Here is a 27,466-nt window from a genome sequence, read left to right on the forward strand (position 1 = left end):
AAATGCTGCAGCCGCAAGATCAGGTCAAAGGCTGCAAATTCGAGCAACAACTAGCCCAATCTCCAAATATACATAAGTCGGGAGTGTAACTGGAATGCTCTCTTCCTCCCCACCCCCAACCCCTTGACCTCATTGCCTGGGCGAGTGCAGCTCCAACAAAACTCAAGAAGCTTGATACTGTTGAGGCCAAACTAGCATACTTGACTAATACCGCATCCACCACCTTCAACATTCATTCCCTTCACCACTGACACACAATGATATGTGAGTGTACCATCTAAAGGATGCATTAGATCAATTCACTCAGGCTCCTTTAACAGCATGTTGAATGTTGTTTCCTCTTTTATGTACACCCACCCCCAAACCTTCACAGGGAAGATGATGGTGTAGTGGAGGTTTTACTGCACCTGTAATCCGAAGATCCAAGCTAATCTTGTAGGAACACCAAAGCAGCTGATGGAATTTGAATTCAATTGATAAATATGTATTTTGAAGCTAGTCTCAGTAATTATGACCATGATAACCATTATCAACTACAGTAAAAACCCACGAGCCCTTTAGGGAAGGATACTGCCAACCAACTTTCCCTAGTCACCCTACACATGACTTCAGATCTGCAGCAATGAACTGGCCTAGCAAGACATTCAGTTCAAGAGCAATTAGCACAGACATCCACATCCTGTGAAAGATTTCCTTTTTAATAACTGCTGCATTGATGGTAATTCAAGCAGTCCATGACTAACTGCTGTGCACGCACCATCCGTGGATTGTTGATATGATGTGCATTCCATGTGCCAGTGGGAAAGAGTCAATGCATGCGTAAAATGACTCTGTCACCTTTATAAGTGATGTCATTAGCTGTGTATTTTATTTATGCGGATTCCTCACTACTTTCAACCCAATCCTGGGCAATTGGAAGGAGATGTAAAGTTCTCTTTTCTCAACTTTCCCAGGTGTATGGTAAAATTCACCTAGTAATTCAATTCTATTTTATTATTAAGGAAGCAATTTCCCTTAAAGCATGGCACCAATGTGATTTATACCGATAATCTTTATGCACAGCAGTGTCAATGAACGATGTTAATTCAATATGCTGCTTTGACTGAATACAGCACTGATATTCTCATTTCCCACTGCTGCTGTTCATAACACAAATTAAATGGAATATTTTCCACAACAAAGTGAAATCACATTGTCATCCAGCTTCTTTTGTTGATGACCTGCACAAAAAGAAACACAACATGACTTTTTTGTAAACATAGATCTTATATAAGAACAAAGAACAGGAACAGACCCTTTGGCCCTCCAAGTGTGTGCTGGCACATTTTGCCCTTCCACACTAAAGCTGTCTTCACTTACAGGATCCGTATCCCTCTATTCCCTTCCTTTTCATGAATTCATCCAGGTGCTTCTTCAATGCTGCTATTGTTTCTGTTTCCATCATTACCTCTGGCGATGCATTCCAGGTACTCACCACCCTTTGTGTGAAAAATGTACCTCACACCTTGAACCTGTGTCCCCTAGCAATCGACCCTTCCACCTTGGGGGAAAAAGCCTCATACTTTCCACTCTATCCATGCCATTCACAATCTTTTAAACTTCTATTGGGTCACCCCTCAACCTCCTGCATTCCAGTGAAAACAAACCCAGTCTATCCAACCTTTCTTCACAGCTAAAATCCCCCAAACCAGGCAACATCCTGGTAAATTTTTAATGTACCCATTCCAAAACATTCACATCCTTCTGGTAACGTGGTGACCAGAACCGTACGCAATATTCCAATGGTGGCCTAACCAAAGTTCTATAAAGCTGTATAATCAGAATCCAATTTTCTCAGCTTTCATAAATAGCTTATTTTGGTCTTTCAGGGAGTATTGAACAGAAGTCAAAAAATTATGCCCTACCAAAAAAAGCTAATTTACTTTTGTTAATAGTGCAGTCCCAGAGGAAGATAGAACAACTCTTCAAGAGATAACAAGGTGTAGAGCTGGATGAACACAGCAGGCCAGGCAGCAGAGGAGCAGGAAAGCTGACATTTCGGGTCTAGACCCTTCTTCAGAAATGTCAGCTTTCCTGCTCCTCTGCTGCCTGGCCTTCTGTGTTCATCCAGCTCTACACCTTGTTGCCTCAGATTCTCCAATATTGGCAGTTCCTATCATCTCTGACTACAACTGTTCAAGGGTTTATTTTAGAAGCTATTGTAAACATTATTTTCCTTTAGGACTATCATTTTTCTTCTTATACTTTCTTGTGTTGGTATCCAATATGCAAGGCACTCTCAGAAGAAAATAGCACAGTGATTTTTCAATCCCACCCATAATTTAAGATGTATGAATTATATACATATATTAACATCAGTCAGTTTTGAGTTTAGATTTTTGAATTTGAACTAGTGGTATATGGATTTTCTGTGTGGCTGAAAGGTTTTAACGATTAACTTGGGAGTATATATATAGTCTTGGTGATATCTTTAAAAATACTATCCAAGAGAGATTGGAGGCTGATGGGAATTTGCCTACATTGAGAGAGTTTGCAAGAGTTCCGAATGTTTTGTGGGTCTTAGGGGGCAACACCCATAGTTCAAAATAAAGCTTTTGGTTTCAGTTGGGCAACACAGCAAGGTTCTTAGCAGATGCCAAATGGAGAAGTAGTTGCTCCTGACAAAGGGAAGAGAGAGATAAGAATTGTTATAATAGTTCACCTTCGTCTAAGACATTTTGCATGAAAGTTCCAGAATTATTTGATTGAAACCCTGAAGGGGTTGTTTTGAAGCTGAGAAAGTTTATGTTCATTTATATGACAAATCAGGGAAGACACCATCACATTCTCATGACTGGCAATTGAAGCCACAGCCAAGGAAAACATTATGTGGGATAGAGAATGGATTTGTCTCTGTTGTCTGTGTATTATAATGGAATTCTGTTGGGATTAATGGTATTGTATTTTTACCAAGTGTTTTGGAATTTTTAAATATAAATCTTATATGTGAATGATTTTGTTTTATTTCATCTTCATACCTTCACATAATAATATTCTATTTTTATTGTTGAACCCAATTCTGCAATATTGCAAGCTTCTATTTCAGTGAGACACCATCTCATTAAAAGAAAACAGATTTCTATCTGGGATCCGATTTGTCCAGTAATAACATAAGCTCACATCCTAACACCCGAATATAGACAGGAAGGAGTTATTCACTATTGCACTCTTCAGCTGAAACAAGAAGCAAAGGAAGTGCAAATGCAAACTGAGACATGAAACATACAGTTCATGAAACAAACTAAATACATTTGCAGAGAAGTCATAGCGCTCACGTGTTTGATTTACTTTTGGACAACTGACATTTCCTTTTCTGCCAAATATAAAAACAGTCAGATGTATTAAAATGAATGCAACTTAATTACCTGCAATACATGTGGTATTCAAGTGCCAATGGTGTTTAGGCAAGTTTAATCCAGGAAAGAGTTACACTATACTTGACATTTAAAACAGTGATTCTTGTATCTGTGGTTTGCAGAGTATGAGATTGGGCTCTTCCTTGTTCCTCTTATTTGCATAACACTTGAATATACAATATCACGGAAAGCATGTAAAATGGACATAAGTAGTTAGACAGTGTGGAACCCCAAGTGCAGATGTTATAACACAGATCAGACATCTAGGTTACCATCCTTTTCAAAAAGTACAATGTCACAATGAAGGCAGCAGAGCATGACAGCAAGTCAAAGAAGACGACCACAGAATCCAAGTGGCTCATGACCAAAAGAGCAAATTTCGGCCATTTGGCCTATCAAGTCTGTTCTGTCATTTGATCATGGCTACTATGTTTCTCAACTCCATTCTGTTGCCTTCTCCCATTATCTTTGATCCCTTTACTAATCAAGAACCTATCTATCACTTTCTTAAATACACTCAAATACTTGGCCTTCACAGCCCTTTTGCAGCAATGAGTTCCACCGATTCACCACCCTCTGGCTTAATAAGTTCATGCTCATCCAGGTTCTATAGGGTTGTCCCTTCACTCTGAGGCTGTGCCCTCAGTTTCTAGTCTCTCCTACTGGTGGAGTCATCTTCTCCATCTCCACTTTTCCAGGCCTCTCAGTATTCTGTAAATGAGATATCCCCTCTTCCTTCTAAACTCCATTTGAGTATAGACACAGAGTCCTCAACTGCTCCTCATATACAAACCCTTCATTCCTGGGATCATTCTTGTAAATCTCCTCTGGACCCCCTACAAGGCCCACTGCATCCATCCTTAGATATGAAACCCAAAACTGCTCTCAATATTCCAAATGCAGACTGACCAGAGCCTTATACAGCCTCAGGAGTACATTTCTGCTCTTGTTTTCTAGCCCTCTTGAAGTGAATGCTAATATTATTTTTGCCTTCCCAACTGCAAACTGAACCCAGATGTTAACCTTCAGAGAATCTTGAACTAGAATTCCCAAGGCCCTTTGTGCTTCAGATTTAGCGAGCCTTTCTCCATTTAGAAAATAGTTTACTGTTCTTTCTGCCAAAGTGTAAAACCTCACACTTTTCGCACATTTATATTCCATCTGTCACTCCTTTTTTCACTCTCTTCACCTGTCCAAGTCCTTCTACAGCCTCCCTGCTTCCTCAACACTGCCTGATCCTCCACCTATTTTTGTCATCTGCAAACTTAGCAGTTCCTTTGTCCAGATCATTAATATATAACATGAATAGTTGTGGTCCCAACATAGATCCCTGCAGAACTCCCTTAGTCCTTAGTTCCACTAGTCATCCTGAAAAGATCCCTTTACCCCTCTACTCTGCCTTCTATCAGTCACGTTGGGACATGATAGCCTCGTGGTCGTATCACTGGATTTTAATGTTTGGGGACCTGGGTTTGAATCCTGTCATGGCAAACACTGAAATTTGAATTCAATAAAAATCTGGAATTAAGAGTTAATGATGACCACAAAACCATTATTGATTATCAGGCAAAACCTACCTTGTTCACTAATGTCCTTGAGAGAAGAAAACTTTCATCCTTTCTTGGCCTGGTCGACATGGGCCTTGAGACCCACACCAATGAGGTTGACTCTTTGGGCCATTGAGGATGGGTAATAGTGGTGTCCACCATCAATGCCCTCGTCCTGTGAATGAATAAAGTGTAAATCAATCCTCTGTCAATGCCAGTAACTTGCCCTTAACACCATTGCCTCTTATTTAGCAATGTCCTGTGCACCACTATGTCAAAGGCCTTGTGCAAATCCAAATAGATCATATCTACTGGTTCTCCTTTATCTAACTTGCTTGTTACCTCCTCAAAGTATTCTAACAGATTTGTCAGGCACGATCATCCCTTGACACATTGGGCTGATCCAGCCTATTTCACGATGCACTCCCAAGTACGCCGCAATCTAATGCTTAATAATGGACTCTAATATCTTACCAATAACTGAGATCAGACTCATCAGCCTATAGATTCCTGTCTTTTCCTACCTCACATTTTAAACTGAGATGTTATGCAAGTCATTTTTCAGTCTGCTGAGATCCTCCCTGACTCCTATGATTTCTGAAAGAACGTCACCAATATTTCCAAAAACTTTTCAGCTATCCCCTTCAGAACTCTGGTATGTAATCCATCTGGTCTGGATGATTTATCCACCTTCGGATCTTCCAGCTCTCCCAACATCTTCTCCCATTTTCCCAAGCATTTCCTACCATTGACAAGAAGTTATTTTTTCATTAAAGCTCAAATTAATCTGTGACAATTCAATCATCTTGTGCTGTTCCAACTATTTAGCCATAACTCCTTTTGGTTATCCCAAATGTTTCCAGTGGCAAGTCATCCATCATATGTAGATATTAAGCACCAAAACAAATTAACACTCAAAACATTAGATGACGAAGAAAGTGAACTAATTGTCTAATATTTAAACTGAGCTATTGAGTGAATCCTACGCGTATCTGGTTGATGTGCACTGGTTGGAAAGTGAGTACCTGGCTACATATCATATCAACTTTTATCTTTCCAATCAATGTCACAAAGTATCATTACAAGTGAAATTTGTCAGTTTTACTATCACTAAGTAGAACTAACAAATCTAGAGCTCCTCCTGTTCCCAGATTGGAAACCAAATTGTGTCTTTGGATGGAAGAGGGGTTTCACTGGTGTTCATCCCTTGGAAGTATTCTGAAAAGATGAGTGGGAATTATTCCAAGAAAACAAAGTGTGAAGCTGGATGAACACAGTAGGCCAAACAGCATCTCAGGAGCACAAAAGCTGACGTTTTGGGCCTAGACCCTATATCAGAGAGGGGGATGGGGAGAGGGTTCTGCAATAAGCAGGGAGAGAGGGGGAGGTGGACCGAAGATGGATAGAGGAGAAGATAGATGGAGAGGAGAGTATAGGTGGGGAGGGGATTGGTCAGTCCGGGGATGACGGACAGGTCAAGGAGGCGGGATCAGGTTGGTAGGTTGGAAATGGAGGTGCGGCTTGAGGTGGGAGAAGGCGATAGGTGAGAAGAAGAACAGGTTAGGGAGGCAGGGACGAGCTGGGCTGGTTTTGTGATGCAGTGGGGGGAGCGGACGAGCTGGGCTGGTTTTGGGATGCAGAGGGGGAGGGGGAGATTTTGAAGCTTGTGAAGTCCGCATTGATACCATTGGGCTGCGGTGTTCCCAAGTGGAATATGAGTTGCTGTTCCTGAAACTATCTCCTTCTCAAAATCCACAAACCCACCTGCCCTGGCCGACCCATTATCCCTGCCTGCTCCGGCCCCACCAAACTCATCTCCACCTATCTGGACTCCATTTTCTCCCCCTTGGTCCAGGAACTCCCCATCTATGTCCATGACACCACCCACGCCCTCCACTTCCTCCAGAACTTCCAATTCCCTGGCCCCCAACACCTCATTTTCACCATGGATGTCCAGTCACTTTACACCTGCATTCCTCATGCAGATGGCCTTAAGGCCCTCCGCTTTTTCCTGTCCTGCAGGCCCGACCAGTCCCCTTCCACCGACACCCTCATCCGCCTGGCTGAACTCGTCCTCACCCTCAACAAATTCTCTTTCGATTCCTCCCACCTCCTACAGACAAAGGGGGTGGCCATGGGTACCCGCATGGGCCCAAGCTATGCCTGCCTCTTTGTAGGTTGCGTGGAACAGTCTCTCTTCCGAACCTACACTGGCCCCAAACCCCACTCTTCCTCCGTTACATTGATGACTGGATCGGCACCGCCTCTAACTCCCAAGAGGAGCTCGAACAGTTCATCCACTTCACCAACACCTTCCATCCAACCTCAAGCTCACCTGGGCCATCTCCAACACATCCCTTACCTTCCTGGACCTCTCTGTCTCCATCTCAGGCAACCAGCTAGAAACTGATGTCCATTTCAAGCCCACTGACTCCCACAGCTACCTAGAATACACCTCCTCCCACCCACCCCCTGTAAAAATTCCATTCCCTATTCCCAATTCCTTCGCCTCCGCTGCATCTGCTCCCAGGATGAGGCATTCCACTCCCGCACATCCCAGATGGCCGCGTTCTTCAAGGACCGCAACTTCCCCCCCCCCGCAGTGGTCGAGAACACCCTTGACCGTGTCTCCCACATTTCTCACAACACATCCTTCACACCCCACCCCCGCCATAACCACCCCCAGAGAATCCCCCTCGCCCTCACATACTACTCCACCAACCTCAGATACAACGCATCATCCTCCGACACTTCTGCCATCTGCAATCCGACCCCACATTTTTCCATCCCCACCCGTGTCTGCCTTCTGGAGAGACCACTCTCTCCGTGACTCCGTTGTTTGCTCCACACTCCCCTCCAACCCCACCACACCTGGCACCTTCCCCTGCAACCGCAGGAAATGCTACACTTGCTCCCACACCACCTCCCTCACCCCCATCCCAGGCCCTAAGATAACTTTCCATATTAAGCAGATGCTCACCTGCACATCTGCCAATGTAGTATACTGTATCCACTGTACCCAGTGTGTCTTCCTCTACATTGGGGAAACCGAGCGGAGGCTTGGGGACTGCTTTACAGAACACCTCCGCTCGGTTCGCAATAAACAACTGCACCTCTCAGTCGCGAACCATTTCAACTCCCCCTCCTGTTCCTTCGATGACATGTCCATCATGGGCCTCCTGCAGAACCAGCATGATGCCACCCGAAGGTTGCAGGAACAGCAACTCATATTCTGGTTGGGAACCCTGCAGCCCAATGGTATCAATGTGGACTTCACAAGTTTCAAAATCTCCTCTTCCCCCACTGCATCCCAAAACCAGCCCAGCTTGTCCCTGCCTCCCTAACCTGTTCTTCCTCTCACCTATCCCCACCTCCCACCTCAAGCCGCACCTCCATTTCCTACCTACTAACCTCATCCCGCCTCCTTGACCTGCCCGTCATCCCCGGACTGACCTATCCCCTCCCCACCTATACTCTTCTCTCCACCTATCTTCTCCTCTATCCAGCTTCAGTCCACCTCCCCCTCTCTCCCTATTTATTTCAGAACCCTCTCCCCAACCCCCTCTCTGATGAAGGGTCTAGGCCCAAAACGTCAGCTTTTGTGCTCCTGAGATGCTGCTTGGCCTGCTGTGTTCATCCAGCTTCACACTTTATTATCTTGGATTCTAAGCACCTGCAGTTCCCATTATCTCTGGGAATTTATTCCATCCAGATTTCAGATTGGTAGCAGTTTGGGACATTCCTGAGCTTCTCTGGGAATCCCACTGTAAGGTCCAGTGGTATCGGCACTTCCAAAAAGCAGCTGCAAGCATTATTCCAGGTTGGTTGTGGGTCCCTCCATGACAGTTTCAATAACAACAAATCACGGCCAGATCATTTATCAAGTGCATGGTGAGGAGGCAAGTTCAACAAAATAAGAAATCGCCTTTATATAAAAAAAATTAATCAACCTGTTATGATACAAGTTCAGGGCAAGTGGGACTTAAACTAGTAATGCTGGTCAGGACATAGAGACCGTACAACTGCACAACAAGACCCAGGTCACATTAATGTATTGCCTTTCACGTCTTCAGAATTTCCTAAACATTTAAAAGCACTTTCTCATCCCCTGTCCAAGCCTCCCTCTCATCCCTACCTCCTTGATCTGACACTACCTGTCCATCTTCTCTCCCACCTATCTGCCCAACCACACCCTACTTGCATTCATCTATCACCATCCCACCTACCTTCACCAGCCCCAAATGCCTCTCTCTACTAATTTCAAAGCTCCCTTCCCCCTCCCCATTTCTGAAGTAAGCTCCTGACCTGAAACATCAACTTTCCCACTCTTTTGATGCTGCCTGACCCACTGTTTCTCTCCAGTTCCACACTACGTTATCTCTGACTCCAGCATCTGCGGTCCTTCCTATCTCACAGCCAATTGGTTCTTTTTGACCATTTGTGCATGCACCAAATCAAAACAATGAGATAAATTGCAAATTAATCTATTAAATGTTGGTGTCACTGAAGGATAAATCACAATCAGAATCCCAGGAGAATCTCTTGTTGTTTAAACTATTTGTAAATTCAGCCTATTCGTGCAGAACTCTGCAGCATGTGGGACTTGAACCCTCCTGGCTCAGAGGTAGGAATGCTACCACTACGCCATAATAATGCTCTCTTGCTCTTTAAATCATGTCACAGAATATTTTACATCCAGTTGAACATGTGGGTGGACCTTCAGTTTAATATCTTACACAAAAAGCATCATCTCCTTGAGTACCACATTTAAAAGACTGCTCAGTCAAAGTACTGGAGGTGCTCTATATTATTTGTTCTTGCAATGTTCTTGCCCTTTCCTCCTGGAGTGGGGCTGAAATCTATGTATTAACCTAAAGCGATAGTGCTAGCAATGAGTCAAAAATGACACTGTGAATTGAAATTCTGACAATCTTTGATCTAGACCAACTATGGCTCCCAATCTTGGAACAGCAAGGTGCCAATCTGATGTTACAATAGTTACACTGGCGCAGGTACGTTGCAGTGATGTGCACAATGATCTAGAATTCTATTTCCTTATGAACTTAGATGCTAGCAATGTGGTTGACTCTTAACTGTCTTTTGGGATGAACAATAAATGATAGCAATGCCCTTATCCTATGAATGAATAAAAACAAAACTTTGTCTTCCACTAGCTAGCCAGACAGTACAATAAGAGACAGCACTTACTTGAAGCCCTACAGAGCTAGGTTCCTGTTCAATGTCATGTGTTGTCACTATGACGAAACTCCCTTTGCACACGCTACCATGCACACTCGCCATACTTTCAGCAAAAGTATAATTTACTCTACTCTATACCAGATAAGTAAAGAAAAAAGTATCTAATGGGATTAGACTCATTTTTATTCTGCTCTCCCTCCAAATACCAATGTTGCTGGTTTGGTTTCTCGGGTATGATAGGATGTGAGTAATTCCTTATATGTTAGCTCATGCAATATATAGCACAAAATAAGGCTCTCGTTTAGACTGTTGATTTGAGGTTTATTAATACAAATATTAACTGATATAAATACAAATTGCAAAATGTAACTAATTTACAAATATCACACTGTCTCCACAGCTGAAGATGAGATGGTCCCTTTATACTGGAATGTCACATGTCTTGATGTCATGCAACTGTCTTCAAGTTTCACTGCCTGGGTGGTCTAGAATCTATGCAACGACAACTGGATTGAATTTTTCATCCAGATCGAATAGGGAGAAGATTGCATCTAAGATGAGCATTTTAGTGATTGATGAAAAAGATACTTTGCTTTACCTTCGGCTTTATCTTTTTGTAAAAGTCCATTGGGTTCACTACTGCTCTTTTCAGGAAGGAAATCTGCCATCCTTACTTGCTCTGGTCTACACATGACTCCATTCCAACGAGAATTGTTGATTCAGAACTAACCTCAAAGAGCAGAGCAAGTCACTGGGCTCAAGGACAATTAGAGATGGGCAATAAATCTAGCTTTGCTGGAGATATTCATATCTTGTGCGCACACAAAGAAAATAAAACTACAAAGGATATTGAAAAAATTCAGTTACAGCCATAAAACAGGAGATGGAAAGGAGACGGGAACTTGTGAAATTACAATCATGGCGGAAACAGCACTGAGCAAATTGGTAGCACAGCGAGCTAACAAGTCTCTGTGTCTCGATACACTTTATCTGAGGGCCTTAACAAAAGTGGCTAATGAGGCCACAGATGCGTTGATATTAATTTTCAAACTTCCCTAGATTCGGAAAAGGTTCCATCAGATTAGAAAGTAGAAAATATTACCACTCTATTTGAGAAGGGACAGAGGCAAGGAAATCCTAGGCCAGTTAGCTTCATATCTGTCATGGCAAAGGTATCAAAATCAACCATCGATTGACAATTTGAAAACTCAAGGCAATGGAGACAAGTTAGCATGGTTTTGTTTTGTGGACATAGCTCAGATATGCTGTTCTTATTTCTGCTGGATTGCAATGTGAATTGGTTTAATTGTGTAAGATCCTGAAAAGCCTTGACAAGGCGAACACAGAATGTCAGAATGTTTTCTCTTGTGGGTCAATCCAGAATGAGGGGGTGCTGTGTTCTCATGAAAAAAGTACCAGTCTTTCCTGTCTATTTTTATAACACAAACCTTCCATTCCCAGCAACATGCAGGTAAAACTTTTCTGAACTCTCTCCAATTTTATAATATCCTTCCTATAACAGGGTGACCAGAACTGCACACAGTACTCTAGAAGATGCCTCACAACATCCTGTACAATCTCAACATGCCATCCCAACTCCTGTACTCAAGGTCTGAGTAATGATGGCAAGCATACTGAACAATGTCTTAACCACGTTGTCTATATGAGTTGCAAATTTCAAAGAATTATATACCTGAACCCACAGGTCTCTCAGTTCTACAACACTACTAGGGCCCTAACATTAATTGTATAAGTCCTTGTTTGTATTATCAAATTACAATACCTCACATTTATCCAAATTAAACTCCATGTGCCACTCCTCAGCCCATTGACCCAATTAATCAAGATCTCTTTGTAATCTTAAATAACCTTCTTCACTGTCCATTACACCACCAATTTTTGACCTCATTTACAAACTTACCGACCATACCTCCCATATTCTCATCCAAATCATTTATATAAATGTCAAACAGAAGTGGACCTAATACTCATCCCTGTAGAATACCACTGATCACAGACCTTCACCACCCTCTGTCTCCTCCCATAAAGCTAATTGTGTCCAACTGGCCAGCTCACCATGAATCCCATGTGATCTAACTTTTCTAATAAGTCCACCATGTGGAACCTTGTCAAAGGCTTTATTAAAGGCCAAGTAAATATTGTCTACCGTTCTTCCCCCATCAGTCTTCTTAGTTAGTTACTTCAAGAAATCTCAATCAAGTTTGTGAGACTTGATTTCCCTCGCACAAAGCCATCTGGCTATCCCTAATCATTCCTTGCCTCTTCAAATGCATGCAAATACTACCTATCAGAATCACTTAAAACAACTTACCCACCACCAAAGTCAGACTCACTGGTCTACAGTTTCTACGCTTCTCCCTACAGCCTTTCTTAAACAATGGCATAGTATTAGCCACACTCCAATCTTCCAATACTTCACACATGTTTAGTGGTTACATATAGTTTGAATGTAACGCCTATTTCTCCATCACACTTGATCATTGCTCAATACAAGGTTGTCTGGCCAAGGCTGAACACAATAGTGTAGCATATTTCCATGAACACGTGCATTTGAATGAAAATCTCAAATTCTTATTGTTTGGCCTTGATTAAATTGGGATAACTATCTGCATGTTCATTGATCATGTTCTTGTACCATTTCCTCCTTTCTTTCCAATGATGCTTTGTGCACAACAAAGTGGTGAGAGTTTGTTGAGGGAAGCCCAGTGCAACTCTATCATAAAAACATGAAATCTGTCATGAAGAATAAACCATTGCCTTGAGAAGGAGCGCATATATTTAATATAGTTATCCAAAAATCTTAGAGAGTCCCTTTATACTGAATGATCCTGGACCTTGCTGTATAAACAGTATGTTTTGTGATAACATTTAGCTGAGGGCAGTGAAGCAAAGAGTAATATGTTGAACATATCATTTCCTGCACATTTCTTGGATAGTACTGTGGACTGTTGTCAGACTTTTTTAAAATTCATTCACTTGCTGATGGCAACACTGACTAGGCCAGCATTTATTGCCAACCCAGAATTGTCCAGAGGACAGTTCAGAGTCAGTTATATTGCTGTGAGTCTGGAGTCACATGTAGGCCAGACCAGGTAACGATGCAGTTTAACATAACAAAGTGTGAAGCTGGATGAACACAGCAGGCCAAGCAGAATCCCAGGAGCACAAAAGACGATGTTTCAGGCCTAGACCCTTCATCAGAGCTCTGATGAAGGGTCTAGGCCCGAAACGTCGGCTTTTGTGCTCCTGGGATGCTGCTTGGCCTGCTGTGTTCATCCAGCTTCACACTTTGTTATCTTGGATTCTCCAGCATCTGCAGTTCCCATTATCTCTGATACAACGATGCAGTTTCCTTCCCTAAAGGACATGAGTGAATCAGATAGATTTTTCCAACAATTGACAATGGATTCATGGTCATCATTAGGCTCTTAATTCCATATGCTAATTAATGTGTCAACAACAATTGCATTATCATCATCTTTGGTTTCCATAAAAGGGAATTTAGCAAAGTAGCCACTCAACAGAATGTGACCGTTATCTTGGCCATGGAAAATATCAGTGGCAATCTTGCACCACGAGTTTGCAGATGACACTAAGATTGGTGGAGTGGCAGATAGTGAAGGGGACTGTCAGAGAATACAGCAGAATATAGATAGACTGGAGATTTAGGCAGATAAATTGCAGATGGAGTTCAATCCGGGCAAATGCGAGGTGATGCATTTTGGAAGATCAAATTCAAAGGGCGAACTATACAGTAAATGGAAAAGTCGTGGGGAAAATTGATGAACAGAGAGATCTGGGTGTTCAAGTCCATTGTTCCCTGAAGGTGACAACGCAGGTCAATAGGGTGGTCAAGAAGGCATATGGTATGCTTTCCTTCATTGGACGAGGTATTGAGTATAAGAGTTGACAGGTCATGTTGCAGTTGTATAGGACTTTGGTTCAGCCACATTTGGAGTACAGTGTGCAGTTCTGGTCGCCACATTACCAAAAGGATGTGGATGATTTGGAGAGGGTGCAGAGGAAATTCACCACGATGTTGCCTGGTATGGAGGGCACTAGCTACGAAGAGAGGTTGAGTAGGTTAGGATTATTTTCATTAGAAAGACGGAGATTGAGGGGTGACCTGATTGAGGTCTATAAAATCATGAGGGGTATAGACAGGGTGGATAGCAAAAAGCATTTCCCCAGAGTGGGGGACTCAATTATTAGGGGTCATGAGTTCAAAGTGAGAGGAGGAAAGTTTGTGGGAGATATGCATGGAAAGTTCTTTACGCAGAGGGTGGTGGGTGCCTGGAACGCGTTGCCAGCGGAGGTGGTAGACGCAGACACGTTAGATTCTTCTAAGATATATTTGGACAGGTACATGGATGGGCAGGAAGCAAAGGGATACAGACCCTTAGAAAATAGATGGCAGGTTAGACAGAGGATCTTGATCGGTGCAGGCTTGGAGGGCTGAAGGGCCTGTTCCTGTGCTGTAGGTTTCTTTGTTCTTTGACTCTGAATGAATTTCCTGTAGAAGGGAAGGTTACCTTGATCGTTGAGGACAGTGAAGTTGACATATTTCACAGAATGTGATTCATCTTTATTGGTGCTGGGTCAAAAAATGGATTCAAAAGCCAGTATCTTGTATTTTCTGCACTCCTGTGACAAAAAAATAGAATTTGCTGGAAAATCTCAGCAGGTCTGGCAGCATCTGCGGAGAGAAATCAGAGGTAACGTTTCAGTTCAAATGATCATTCTTCAGAGCTCTGATTTCTCTCCACAGATGCTACCAGATCTGCTGAGATTTTCCAGCAATTTCTATGTTTGTTTCTGATTTATAGCATCCGCAGTTCTTTTGGTTGTTACTCATGACCAATACATATATGCTCCAGCATGTCTTAATGTAGACTTTGTTGAATTCCTACTTTGTTGCCTTTAAAGGTTACATTCCTGGACAGTCTAAGTTCATTTTGTAGTAAACAACAAAATATATGTTAGCTTTTTATGACTCCTGTTATTTTGCCCCTGTAAATTCTCGGTCTTCTACTGAATAAAGTTTCAGGTATGTACTCCTACGTGACTATTAAGTAGGAAGTTGATGGATTTTGACCAATTAATGAGGAAGGAACAGTATGCTATTAGGGTAACATGTAATATTTAACGTGGTGAGGAACTTGGCATGGCAATATTTCTTGAACCTACCTTTCTAGTTGGTAGGAATCTCAAATTTAGAAGGAGCTGTCAAAGCAGCCTTGGCAAGTTGCTACAATAAATATTGGAGTCTCAGTATATCAGTCACAAAGTCAGTAAATACTAAGATTTTGGTTGATAAATCTCTTCCATTGCTTTTCCAATATCCTGAAATACTTCCTAAAGTGTGGTGCCCAGAATAATTTGTTAAGGTTTATAGCATGACCTCTTTGGTTCTGTACTCACTGCCGTGTTTAAAATATCAGTATTCTGTTACATTTCATAACTACCTTAAGCAACATGTTCTACTTCAAAAATTTGTAAATCTGCACAGTGAATTTCTTCAATTCCTCCCCTACATATTATATCTCCTCCCAAAGTGCATTACATCCAATTTATCTGTAATAAATTATATCTTCCACAAGTCCATCCATTTCATTTAAATGTTTCCATTAGTGTTACCTTTCAATTTTTCAGAAATCTGGTGCCCTCATTTCTACACCAGTTTTCCAGCCACATATTCAATTGATCTATCCTCCTGCTGAGCATATGCGTGATACTGGGAGTTATCTTGAGATGACTGCTCTTTTGGTCTTCCTTTTAAAGTTCCTTCCTGTCTGAAATTTTCCTTCAGGACCTCATACCTCTTCCTGCCTACCTATCCCATTGGTACCAATATGGACCATTATTTTTGGCTGATCGTCCTCCCAAGAAGCACATCCCACAGCTGCTACATGACATCCTTGACTCTGGAACTGTGGAGGCGACCCAGCATCCTGGAGTCACATTTCTTTTGACAGAAGTACATGATTAAGGCTTCCTCTGACTATGGAATTCCGTATAACTATTGTTTATCCCTTCTTCTACCTCATCTCCTGTACAGGCTTGGTTCTGACTGCACTCCCCTGAGGAACCATCACCCGCACCAGTTTACACTAGACTTGTGTACTACCTGCCTGGTTTTCTTAGACTGCCTGTCACTCTTCAGTGTCACTTCATCAAAATCTCTTCCTACAAACACTGTCGGCTTACCAAACGCTCATGAAGTATATTCATTCAAAAGAGCAGCTCACCTCCAACTTCTCAATAACAACCAGAATTGGGTAATTAAATGCTGGGTAAGGCAGAAACATCCACATCCCATGAACTAACAAAGCAAAACTGCCTTAATACTTCTACATTTTTTGACAGTGCCAAGTCAAGTTGTTGTAGCAACATGTAAAATATATTAGACGCTTAGCTTTGTAAATAAATGACATTGAATATAAAAACAACCAAGTCAGCCTTTACAAATCACTGGTTAAGACTCAATGGGAGTTCTACCAGGCAGTACACCTTAAGAACCTCATATTTAGAAAGGGTACTGAAGTTGTATACCAAGTTTGATGTCAAACTAATATGGGAACTTGCCTGCAGTTCATTAATCTTTATACGTTCTACTTAACACAATAATTGTTGTGATTCTTTTCCTGTATCAAATTCTTTTTACAGCGTTCTTTATTCTCTTGTTGTTTATTCTTCTCGTTCTCTTTGTGTTTTGACCCTCATCACTTCAACTCCATCTCGTTGACCACAGCACTATTTAACCTTCCTGTAAGGACATTGGTCTTATCCTTATTCACATACTATCAGTTGACCTTATACAGATCCTTCTTGCCCAGTAACTGGTCCAACTGTTAAGAAATCTGACTCCTTCGCTCCTACCACCTATAAATACTGTTCAATCATTTTTGTCCTAGATCTTAAAACGCTACCTCTACAACTTAAAGCGTTTTCTTCACTACGTCATTGGTTCCAACTTTATAGAATCAGAAAATCTCTACAGTGTGGAAGCAGGCCATTCAGCCCATCAAGTCTGCAGTGACCCTCCAAAGGGTATCCCACCCAGAGCCACCCCTCCCACTATCCCCATAGCCCTGCATTTCCCATGGCTAATCCATCTAACCTCCATATCCCTGGACACACAATGGGCAATTTTACATGGTTGTCCAGAGGAGACCCCAAAGGAAACCTACATAGATACATGGAGAACATGCAAACTCCACATGGACAGTCACCCGAGGGTCCCTGGCACTGTGGGATAGCAGTGCTAGCCAATGAGCCACCATGCCACCCATGAATTCTAGCAAATCTCTTTCCCTCTCGGAATATTCTGCAGTGTGCAGTAACATTCTTTACCTTGACACAAGGGAGGTGACATACAACTCAGCACCAACATTGACAATTGAAAATACATCTAGCTAGCCATGACTACCAAGTCTCCTCTGACAGCTGCATTTTTACTTTTCCCTCTCTTCCTTCCAAGCTGGAAAAAACCAGGTTTTCCACGTTGCCATGGATTCACTTCTGACTGTGCTTCACTGATATATGAACAGCTTCACTGGTTTCCAAGGGGATTTCCTGTACTGATACCTGTTTTCCTAATCGAGCCAGTCATCATCCATTCCCTCTCTTCTGTAGCTGCAGGTAAATGTTCCCTTTTAAAATATGTGATTTGTGTTGGCCTATTTCCTCTTAGTGTTTATATTTATTTGCACGGTGGTGCAGATATGTATCTTAGCACAGAATAAAGCCGCAAGTGGTAACCTTCAGGCTACTGTACACTGTGTGCCCACGCAACTTGGCAAGAGTGTTGGCAATGTGGTGACCATCTTCTCAAACATGCCATCCACAGTACTCCTGGTTGCAATGGAGTGATGCCAGCTGTCTCTTAAGCTCCGAGACTCTGAGCTCAAACTCAAGTATTTGGTAGTACTTCCTGCGTATGTGGTTTTTCAGGACACGCAGTGTTCTGAAATTCCTACAAGGCACAGGATATTTGTGTGACAGGCCCTAGCCGTCCTCTCATCTTACTGACAGATTTTTAAAAATGTTAATTGCTATTTAACTGTTTAATTTGCACTGATTGGAAATGAAGGAAGCTTCGTAGGGTATCCAGCACTAATAGTGGCACAAAACTATTATGACCTGATAATTACCACACACTTCTGCAGTTTCATCAATGTAAGTTTGTTCATACAGATCGATTGAACCCAGCAGAGAAAACACAAGATCACCAACTTTACCTCAAGAGCTTATACCCTTGGTCATTGACTTTCTTTGTCCATCTGTTGACACAGATGAATCAATACAAAGAGTAGGGAAGGGTGGGAGAAATACAAAAAATGTACAGTACATGATGTAAAAAGAACTAGTCTGGGTAATTTATATGTAAGAATTATATGTAACTGAATCAGAGTTAGTGATGGTGGAAATAAAACTTGGAAGGGGTGTTATGTAAGAACTTCGGGACCCTGAATGGGCCTCACAGTGTCAGAAAGTCACACATCACTGCAGAGTTAACAATCTAAAATGAGAGAAAGTCTTCAGAGCACATGGACATGAATACACAAAAAGAAGTTAGCCCTTAGTGAATGGAACTACAAGGTCAACTTACCAAATACTACTGGTACATATAGCAGCATTCTGTATGCATGTATAATAAATCGTGAATCTTTGAAATCTAAACCTGAAGGCAGTCCTTGATTTAGCCTTCCCCTCAAGAAATCTACAAAGAACCTAGCTCATAGTTTGGCATCAAGCCATGTGATAAAAAACATTTCTCCTGATAATATATATAATTTCACACTTCTCTCCATTAAATTTTGCTATGTCATGTGGCCATCTATTGCATCAGCCAATCAATATCCTCTTGAGGTCTATCAGTATTCTCCTCATCATTCACAATATTTCCAAATTTTATCTCATCTGCAAATGTTGAAATTCTTCATGTAAACCTGAGAATGATCATTAATACCCACTAAGGAAAGCAACAGTCTTGGCACTAACTCCTCAGATATCCATTATATTTCTTCCCTAGAGTCCAAAAAAAACCCATTCACCAATATTCTCTCATCCACCTTCATATCAGTACTGCTACTGTCCATCTTATTCCTCAAGTTTTGCATATGCTGGAAGACCCATGGTGTGGTAATTTTTCAAATGCCTTTTTGAAGTTCACATAGTGTTATAGAGTTATAGAGTTATAAAGCATGGAAACAGACCCTTTGGTTCAACTCCATGATTCTATGATTCTGTACAGATTATATCCACCACATTAACCCTCATCAAGAAACAAGTTAGTTGGTCAAACATAAGTAAAACAGAAAGTATTTGAAATACTCAACATTTCTGGCAGCATCTATGGAGAAAGAATTAGAGCTAATTTTTCGACTTGAACATGACTTCAGAATTTAAGCAAAATAGAAATGTGTGAGGTTTCATGACATTGAAAATGTGGAGAGGAAGTTGGTGGTAGAAAGCAAAAGGCAAAAGGCAAGGTCTGGGTAAGGGGAGAGAGTTGGAAAGATTAAATGACAACGGTGTCATGAAACAAAAAAGCAAAGGAAGCACAGAATCACAGAAGTTATGGCACAGAAGGAGACCATTTCATCTACCTTGCATGCACTGGCTGCTCGACTGAGCTACATTATCTTGTGCAACCTTCTGCTTTGTCACCATTATTTTTCTCCAAATAGTCATTTAGTACCCTCTTGAATGACTCAATAAAACCTGCCTCCATCACATTTCCAGGCAGGGCATTTCATAGGCAATGGTAGTCATTGTGGTGAAGATTAAAAAGCATTTGACCTGAGTGAGTGTAAACAGCACAATAATGAACAGCTGTGCATGAAAGCAAAAACATTTAAAACAAGATCCAAGCCAGCAAACAAACCAGATCAAATGCAGACAAAATTCATGGTCTAAAATTAATTAATAAAATGTTGAAATCCAGTAAGCTGTAAGAGGCCCAATCAGAACAGAAGATTTTCTTTATTGGAGATAATGGGAACTGCAGATGCTGGAGAATTCCAAGATAATAAAATGTGAGGCTGGATGAACACAGCAGGCCAAGCAGCATCTCAGGAGCACAAAAGCTGACGTTTCGGGCCTAGACCCTTCATCAGAGAGGGGGATGGGGACAGGGAGCTGGAATAAATAGGGAGAGAGGGGGAGGCGGACCGAAGATGGAGAGTAAAGAAGATAGGTGGAGAGAGTATAGGTGGGGAGGTAGGGAGGGGATAGGTCAGTCCAGCGAAGACGGACAGGTCAAGGAGGTGGGATGAGGTTAGTAGGTAGCTGGGGGTGCGGCTTGGTGTGGGAGGAAGGAATGGGTGAGAGGAAGAACCGGTTAGGGAGGCAGAGACAGGTTGGACTGGTTTTGGGATGCAGTGGGTTGGGGGGAAGAGCTGGGCTGGTTGTGTGGTGCAGTGGGGGGAGGGGACGAACTAGGCTGGTTTAGGGATGCAGTAGGGGAAGGGGAGATTTTGAAACTGGTGAAGTCCACATTGATACCATATGGCTGCAGGGTTCCCAGGCGGAATATGAGTTGCTGTTCCTGCAACCTTCGGGTGGCATCATTGTGGCAGTGCAGGAGGCCCATGATGGACATGTCATCAAGAGAATGGGAGGGGGAGTGGAAATGGTTTGCGACTGGGAGGTGCAGTTGTTTGTTGCGAACTGAGCGGAGGTGTTCTGCAAAGCGGTCCCCAAGCCTCCGCTTGGTTTCCCCAATGTAGAGGAAGCCACACCGGGTACAGTGGATGCAGTATACCACATTGGCAGATGTGCAGGTGAACCTCTGCTTAATGTGGAATGTCATCTTGGGGCCTGGGATAGGGGTGAGGGAGGAGGTGTGGGGACAAGTGTAGCATTTCCTGCGGTTGCAGGGGAAGGTGCCGGGTGTGGTGGGGTTGGAGGGCAGTGTGGAGCGAACAAGGGAGTCACGGAGAGAGTGGTCTCTCCGGAAAGCAGACAGGGGTGGGGATGGAAAAATGTCTTGGGTGGTGGGGTCAGATTGTAAATGGCGGAAGTGTCGGAAGATGATGCGTTGTATCCGGAGGGTGGTGTGTGAGAACGAGGGGGATCCTCTTGGGGCAGTTGTGGCGGGGGCGGGGTGTGAGGGACGTGTTGCGGGAAAGACGGGAGACGCGGTCAAGGGCGTTCTCGATCACTGTGGGGGGAAAGTTGCGGTCTTGAAGACCTTGGACATCTGGGATGTGCGGGAGTGGAATGTCTTATCGTGGGAGCAGATGCGGCGGAGGCGGAGGAATTGGGAATAGGGGATGGAATTTTTGCAGGTGGGTGGGTGGGAGGAGGTGTATTCTAGGTAGCTGTGGGAGTCGGTGGGCTTGAAATGGACATCAGTTACAAGCTGGTTGCCTGAGATGGAGACTGAGAGGTCCAGGAAGGTGAGGGATGTGCTGGAGATGGCCCAGGTGAACTGAAGGTTGGGGTGGAAGGTGTTGGTGAAGTGGATGAACTGTTCGAGCTCCTCTGGGGAGCAAGAGGCGGCGCCGATACAGTCATCAATGTACCGGAGGAAGAGGTGGGGTTTGGGGCCTGTGTAGGTGCGGAAGAGGGACTGTTCCACGTAACCTACAAAGAGGCAGGCATAGCTGGGGCCCATGCGGGTGCCCATGGCCACCCCCTTAGTCTGCAGGAAGTGGGAGGAATCAAAAGAGAAGTTGTTGAGTGTGAGGACGAGTTCAGCTAGGCGGATGAGAGTGTCGGTGGAGGGGGACTGGTCGGGCCTGTGGGACAGGAAGAAGTGGAGGGCCTTGAGGCCATCTCCATGCGGAATGCAGGTGTACAGGGACTGGACGTCCATGGTGAATATGAGGTGTTGGGGGCCAGGGAATTGGAAGTCCTGGAGGAGGTGGAGGGCGTGGGTGGTGTCACGGACATAGGTGGGGAGTTCCTGGACCAAAGGGGAGAAAATGGAGTCCAGATAGGTGGAGATGAGTTCGGTGAGGCAGGAGCAGGCTGAGACGATGGGTCGACCAGGGCAGGCAGGTTTGTAGATTTTGGGAAGGAGATAGAAATGGGCCGTGGGGGGTTGGGGAACAATGAGGTTGGAGGCTGTGGGTGGGAGGTCCCCTGTGGTGATGAGGTCGTGAATGGTGTTGGAGATGATGGTTTGGTGCTCGGGTGTGGGGTCATGATCGAGGAGGCGGTAGGAGGTGGTGTCGGAGTGTTGGCGTCTGGCCTCGGCGATGTAGAGGTCAGTGCGCCATACTACCACTGCGCCACCCTTGTCTGCGGGTTTGATGGTGAGGTTGGGGTTGGAGCGGAGGGCTGCCCGTTCTGCGGGGGAGAGGTTGGAGTGGGTGAGAGGGGTGGAGAGGTTGAGGCGGTTAATGTCTCGACGGCAGTTGGAGATGAAGAGGTCGAGGGAGGGTAGGAGGCCTGGGGGTGGTGTCCAGGAGGAGGACTTGTGTTTGAAGCGGGTGAAGGGGTCAGTGGAAGGAGGGTTAGGTTCCCGGTTGAAGAAGTAGGCATGGAGGCGAAGACGGCGGAAAAACTGCTCTATGTCCAACCGTGACTGGTATTCGTTGATGTGTGGTTGTAGGGGGACAAAGGTGACCCCCTTGCTAAGGACTGACCGTTCGTCCTCAGTCAGTGGGAGGTCTGGGGAGATGGTGAAGATTCGGCAGGGCTTAGTGTGGCTGTTTCCTCTGGGGTTGCTGGCTGTGGAGGTTGTGGGCGGAGCGATGAGGTCGTCGGCCGTGGGCGGGGTTCCGTCGGCCGTGGGCGGGGTTCCGTCGGCGTCGGCTGTGGGCAGGGCTTCACCGGCGTCAGCCATGGGCGTCAGCCATGGGATGCCCACTGCAACCCAAATCCAGTCCAACCTATCTCTGCCTCCCTCACCGGTTCTTCCTCTCACCCATCCCTTCCTCCCACCCCAAGCCGCACCCCCATCTACCTACTAACCTCATCCCACCTCCTTGATCTGTCCGTCTTCCCTGGACTGACCTATCCCCTCCCTACCTCCCCCCCTACACTCTCTCCACCTATCTTCTTTACTCTCCATCTTCGGTCCGCCTCCCCCTCTCTCCCTATTTATTCCAGAACCCTCTCCCCATCCCCCTCTCTGATGAAGGGTCTAGGCCTGAAACGTCAGCTTTTGTGCTCCTGAGATGCTGCTTGACCTGCTGTGTTCATCCAGCCTCACATTTTATTATCTTGATTTTCTTTATTGGACTTGTTTTGAATTTCACTGGAATAGAGCACATTGTGAGAATGAATACAATATATTAAGTTGGAATACAGTATATTAATTTGAAGGCATTAAATTGCTTCTCCACCTAGGAGTAGTATTGGGAGCCTTAGACAGTGAGAAGTGAGGATATCAAAGAAGGAGGTGTTTTTAATAGGCCCTGTGATTGCACGTGGATGGACCCAGGTCTCTGGAATGAGACTTGGACCTTCAACATCCTTAACTAGAAACAATTGTGCTATCCACAAGCTAAGGGTAACATCGATCATTTCAGTATGATAGTTGGATCCAAAGAGACTATTTAGCAGAGTACGTCAACAGCCAAAGTGAAGAAAATCTATTGATCTCACAGTGACATCCTGTGAATAAAATCAGCAATAACAGGAAACACAAGATCACAGTAGAACAACTGAACTATTGAGAAAAGTGATCTCGACTTTCTTACATTATAGTTAAATCACTGAAATTTAAAATGCAGCTGAAGGTCAGTACTGAACTGACTTTTTAATGAATAGGTCTATAAAAAAGTTATTACTTGTTAAAATAAACTAAACCAAAGAAGTGAAATATGGATTTTTTGTAATTGGACTGACTTTCCTTGGATTTTCTTGGAGTTGATGTGGGCCATTGGGAAACTTCCTGACTCTGCAAAACCATCATCTTTGAAAAGGCCTCTGACACCTATTTCCAATCTGGAGAGGCACGAGCAGGACAACATTGGGCCCACCACTTTCTGAGCCCATTCAAAAGTGGCCACAGAAACAGGCTGCTTAAAAAAGCAGAGATAGCAAGAATTGCAAATGCTGGAGTCATAGCTAATACAGTGTGGATGTGGAGGACCACAGCACGCCAGGCAGCATTAGAGACATAGGAGAGCCAACATATCAGGTCGAGTACTGGGGAGGGAAATAAATAGAAGGAAGAGGAATGGGTCTGGGGGAAGGTAGGTGGGATGGTGATAGGTGGATGCAGGTAGGGGGTAGTGGAGATTGGCCAATGAGGGCAGATAGGTGGGAAAGATGGACATGTTGCGTCAGGTCAAGGAGGCGGGGATGAGAGGGGGGGCTGGGCATGGGATGAGGCCACTGGTAGGGATATTTTAAAACTGGTGAATTCTATGTTAAGGCCATCAGGCTGTAGGCTCCTGAGGCTGAATATGAGGTGTTGCTCCTCCAGTTTGCATGTGGTGTCATTGTGACACTGGGGGAGGCCCAGGATGGACATGAAGTGGGAGAAAGACTTAAAATGGTTGGCAACTGGAAGGTGTTGTTGATTATAGCATCCAGAGCATGGATGCTCAGCAAATCTGTCACAGAGTCTACATTTGGTTTCACCGATGTAGAGGAGGCCATGGATGCAGAGGTGAGGGAGAAGGTATGGGGGCATGTGTTGCACCTCCTGTAGATGCAGGGAAAGGTGCCGGGGGTGGTGAGGTTAGTGAGGAATATGGAGCAGACAAGCGAATCGTGGAGTGAATGGTCCATACGAAAGGCAAATAGGGGTGGACAGGGAAATATCTCTTTGGTGGTGGGGCTGGATTGCAGGTGGCAGTGGATGATATGCTGGATGTGGAGGTTGGTGGGATGGTATGAGAGGATCAGGGGGACTCTGTCTTTATTTTTGTATGGGCAAGGGGGTTTGAGGGCAGAAGTGTGAGAAATGCAAGAGATGAGCTTGAGGGCATTTTCAATCACTGGATTGGGGGGATGTTTGGCTATGAAGGGAATGAGAATTTATGGCTGCATGGAGTTACGTCAGGTCCTGGAATTCAGAATTGGGAAATGGATTGTGAGGACTACATGTCCTAACAGCCTTTAGTCTGTGTCAAATGCCCAAATAATTAAGGAGACATTTCGGGTCCAAGCTGTGCATCTGGGATGTCAGGGAGTGGAATGCTCAATCTTGGGAGCAGATGAGGCGGAGACAGAGGAATTGGGAGTAGGGGATCGCATTCTTGCAGGATAGTGGGTGAGAGAAGGTATAGTCAAAGTAACTGTGGGAGTCAGTGGGTTTGAAATAGATGTTGGTGCTGAGATGGTTACCGGAGATGGAGGCGGAGAGATCCAGGAAGGAGAGGGAGGTATTAGAGATGGTTCAGATGAATTGAGATTGGGGTGAAAGGTGTTAGTAAAGTTGATGAACTGTTCAAGCTCCACACTGGGGCACAAGGCAGCGCTGGGACAGGCATCGATGTGGTGGAAGAGGTGAGAAATAGTGCCAGTGGAATAGCGGAAAAAGTGTTCCACATATCCTACAAAGAGGCAGGCATAGGTCGGACCCAAAATGTCTCCTTAATTATTTGGGCATTTGACACAGGCTAAAGGCTGTTAGGACATCTGGTCCTCACAATCCATTTCCCAATTCTGAATTCCAGGACCTGACATAACTTCATGCAGTCATAAATTCCCATTCCCTTTATACGTCCAACATGACCCTTCCTATTCCCCCAGGCCTCATCCATTTGACATGTTCCCTCTATGTCCCCTCATAACCAGGTGCCATTTAATACCTTCATACTTTTGTAATCCTTATTACTCCATGCCCCACCATACGCTACATGCTCCCTACAACTTCATGTCTCATCCACTCTCCCTTATATTCCCAGGTAATCGGGCCCCCATAGCACCATGCACCGTTCAACCTCCCATGTATTCTCCATAGCAACTCAGCCACAATAGGCATACCACTGAAAACAAATCTCACCAAAAAAAAATCAATACAGGTAGTCCATGTTGTCAATGAGTTCTATAATAGAGTCCACTCGCAAGCGATATTCCCCAGGGATCAGTACTGGGCCCACTTTTGTTTATCAGTTATATAAATGATAAGCATGAGAATAATAGGAGGCATGGTTAGTCTGTTTGTAGATGACAACAAATGGTGGACAGTGAAAAAGATTACCTAAAATTAGAATGAGATCTTGATCAATTGGGTCAACGGGCTGATTGGCAGCAGATGGAGTTTAATTAAGATAAAATGAGGTTTTGCATTTTAGTGAACCAAACAAGGCCAGAACTTATTCAGTAAATGGTAGGGCCCTGGGTAGTGTAGAACAGAAGGACCTAGGGGTTCAGGTACATAATTTTTGAAATTCGTGTCACATGTAGACAGGAAGGCCAAGAAGGTATTCAGCATGCTTGCTCTCATTGTTCGGACCTTTGAGTATGGAAACCTCAAGAACTACAAATGCTGGAAGTCAGAAACAAACACAGAAATTGCAGAAAAAGCTCAGTAGTTCTGGCAGCACCTGCAGAAAGAAATCAGAGTTAACGTTATCCATTGTTCGCAACTAATTGTCCCCATTAGTAGCTATTCATTCTCCTAGCCTCAACATTATCCACTCTTCTCTTCTGTCCAAATATTCTGCTCTCTCTTTGGGTTCTATCTCCATCTATCATTTACTTCTTAAACCCTACCCCCACCACATCATCTGCATTTAAAAACAACTTTTCCCCCAGCTACCATCAGTTCTAAAGAAGGGTCACTAGACCTGAAACATTAACTCTGGTTTCTCTCCGCAGATGCTTCCAGAAGTTTCTGTTTTCATTGTGTCTTTGAGTATAGGAGTTGAGGCGTTACGTTGAGGTTGTACAGAATTTTGGTGAAGCCTCCTTGAGAGTACTGTGCGCAATTCTGGTTATCCTGCTATAGGAAAAATATCATTAAGTTAGAAAGGGTTCAGAAAAAATTTACCAGGATGTTGCCAGGACTGGAGGGTTTGAGAGATGGAGAGGCTACATAGGCTAGGAACGTTTTCATGGGGCCGTAGGAAATTGAGGAGTGATATTAAAATCACGAGGGGCACAAATAAGGTGAATAATATGATAAGGGTTTTTTTTCCCCTGGGGCGGTGGGAGGAAAGAGTGTCAGGCAGGGATACTTTTAAGGTGAGAGGAGGAAGTTTTATTAAAAAAACATGAGGGGCAATTTCTTTTTAAAGAAGTTCGTTTGTGGAATGAACTGCAAAGGAAGTGGTAGATAATGGTACAATTACAACATTTAAAAGGCTTTTGATTCAGTACGTAAATAAGCAAGATGGATAATGATGGGATAGTGTGGGGGAGGGGCTTAGATTAGTTCACAGGTCGGTG

At 43.9% G+C, this 27,466-nt stretch overlaps 1 protein-coding gene across 2 annotated transcripts in view; it reads right to left on the bottom strand.

Annotated features, from left to right (window-relative positions):
• Positions 1 to 1,020: 1,020 nt before the first annotated feature.
• ythdc2 (YTH domain containing 2) overlaps positions 1,021 to 27,466 on the bottom strand; it is a 183,070-nt gene continuing 156,624 nt past the window's right edge. The window contains exons 31-32 of one of the 2 annotated variants that reach the window (XM_048527079.2): positions 4,973 to 5,117; positions 1,021 to 1,220 (exon numbers count right to left, since the gene is read on the bottom strand). In XM_048527079.2, coding sequence (XP_048383036.1) covers positions 5,007 to 5,117 — 111 coding nt within the window. In that variant the 3' untranslated portion in view covers positions 1,021 to 1,220; positions 4,973 to 5,006. The remainder of the gene's footprint in view (positions 1,221 to 4,972; positions 5,118 to 27,466) is intronic. The other variant, XM_048527075.2, reaches the window with a different exon arrangement.

Source organism: Stegostoma tigrinum, chromosome 3, assembly GCF_030684315.1.
Source record: "Stegostoma tigrinum isolate sSteTig4 chromosome 3, sSteTig4.hap1, whole genome shotgun sequence".
Lineage (NCBI taxonomy): Eukaryota > Metazoa > Chordata > Chondrichthyes > Orectolobiformes > Stegostomatidae > Stegostoma > Stegostoma tigrinum.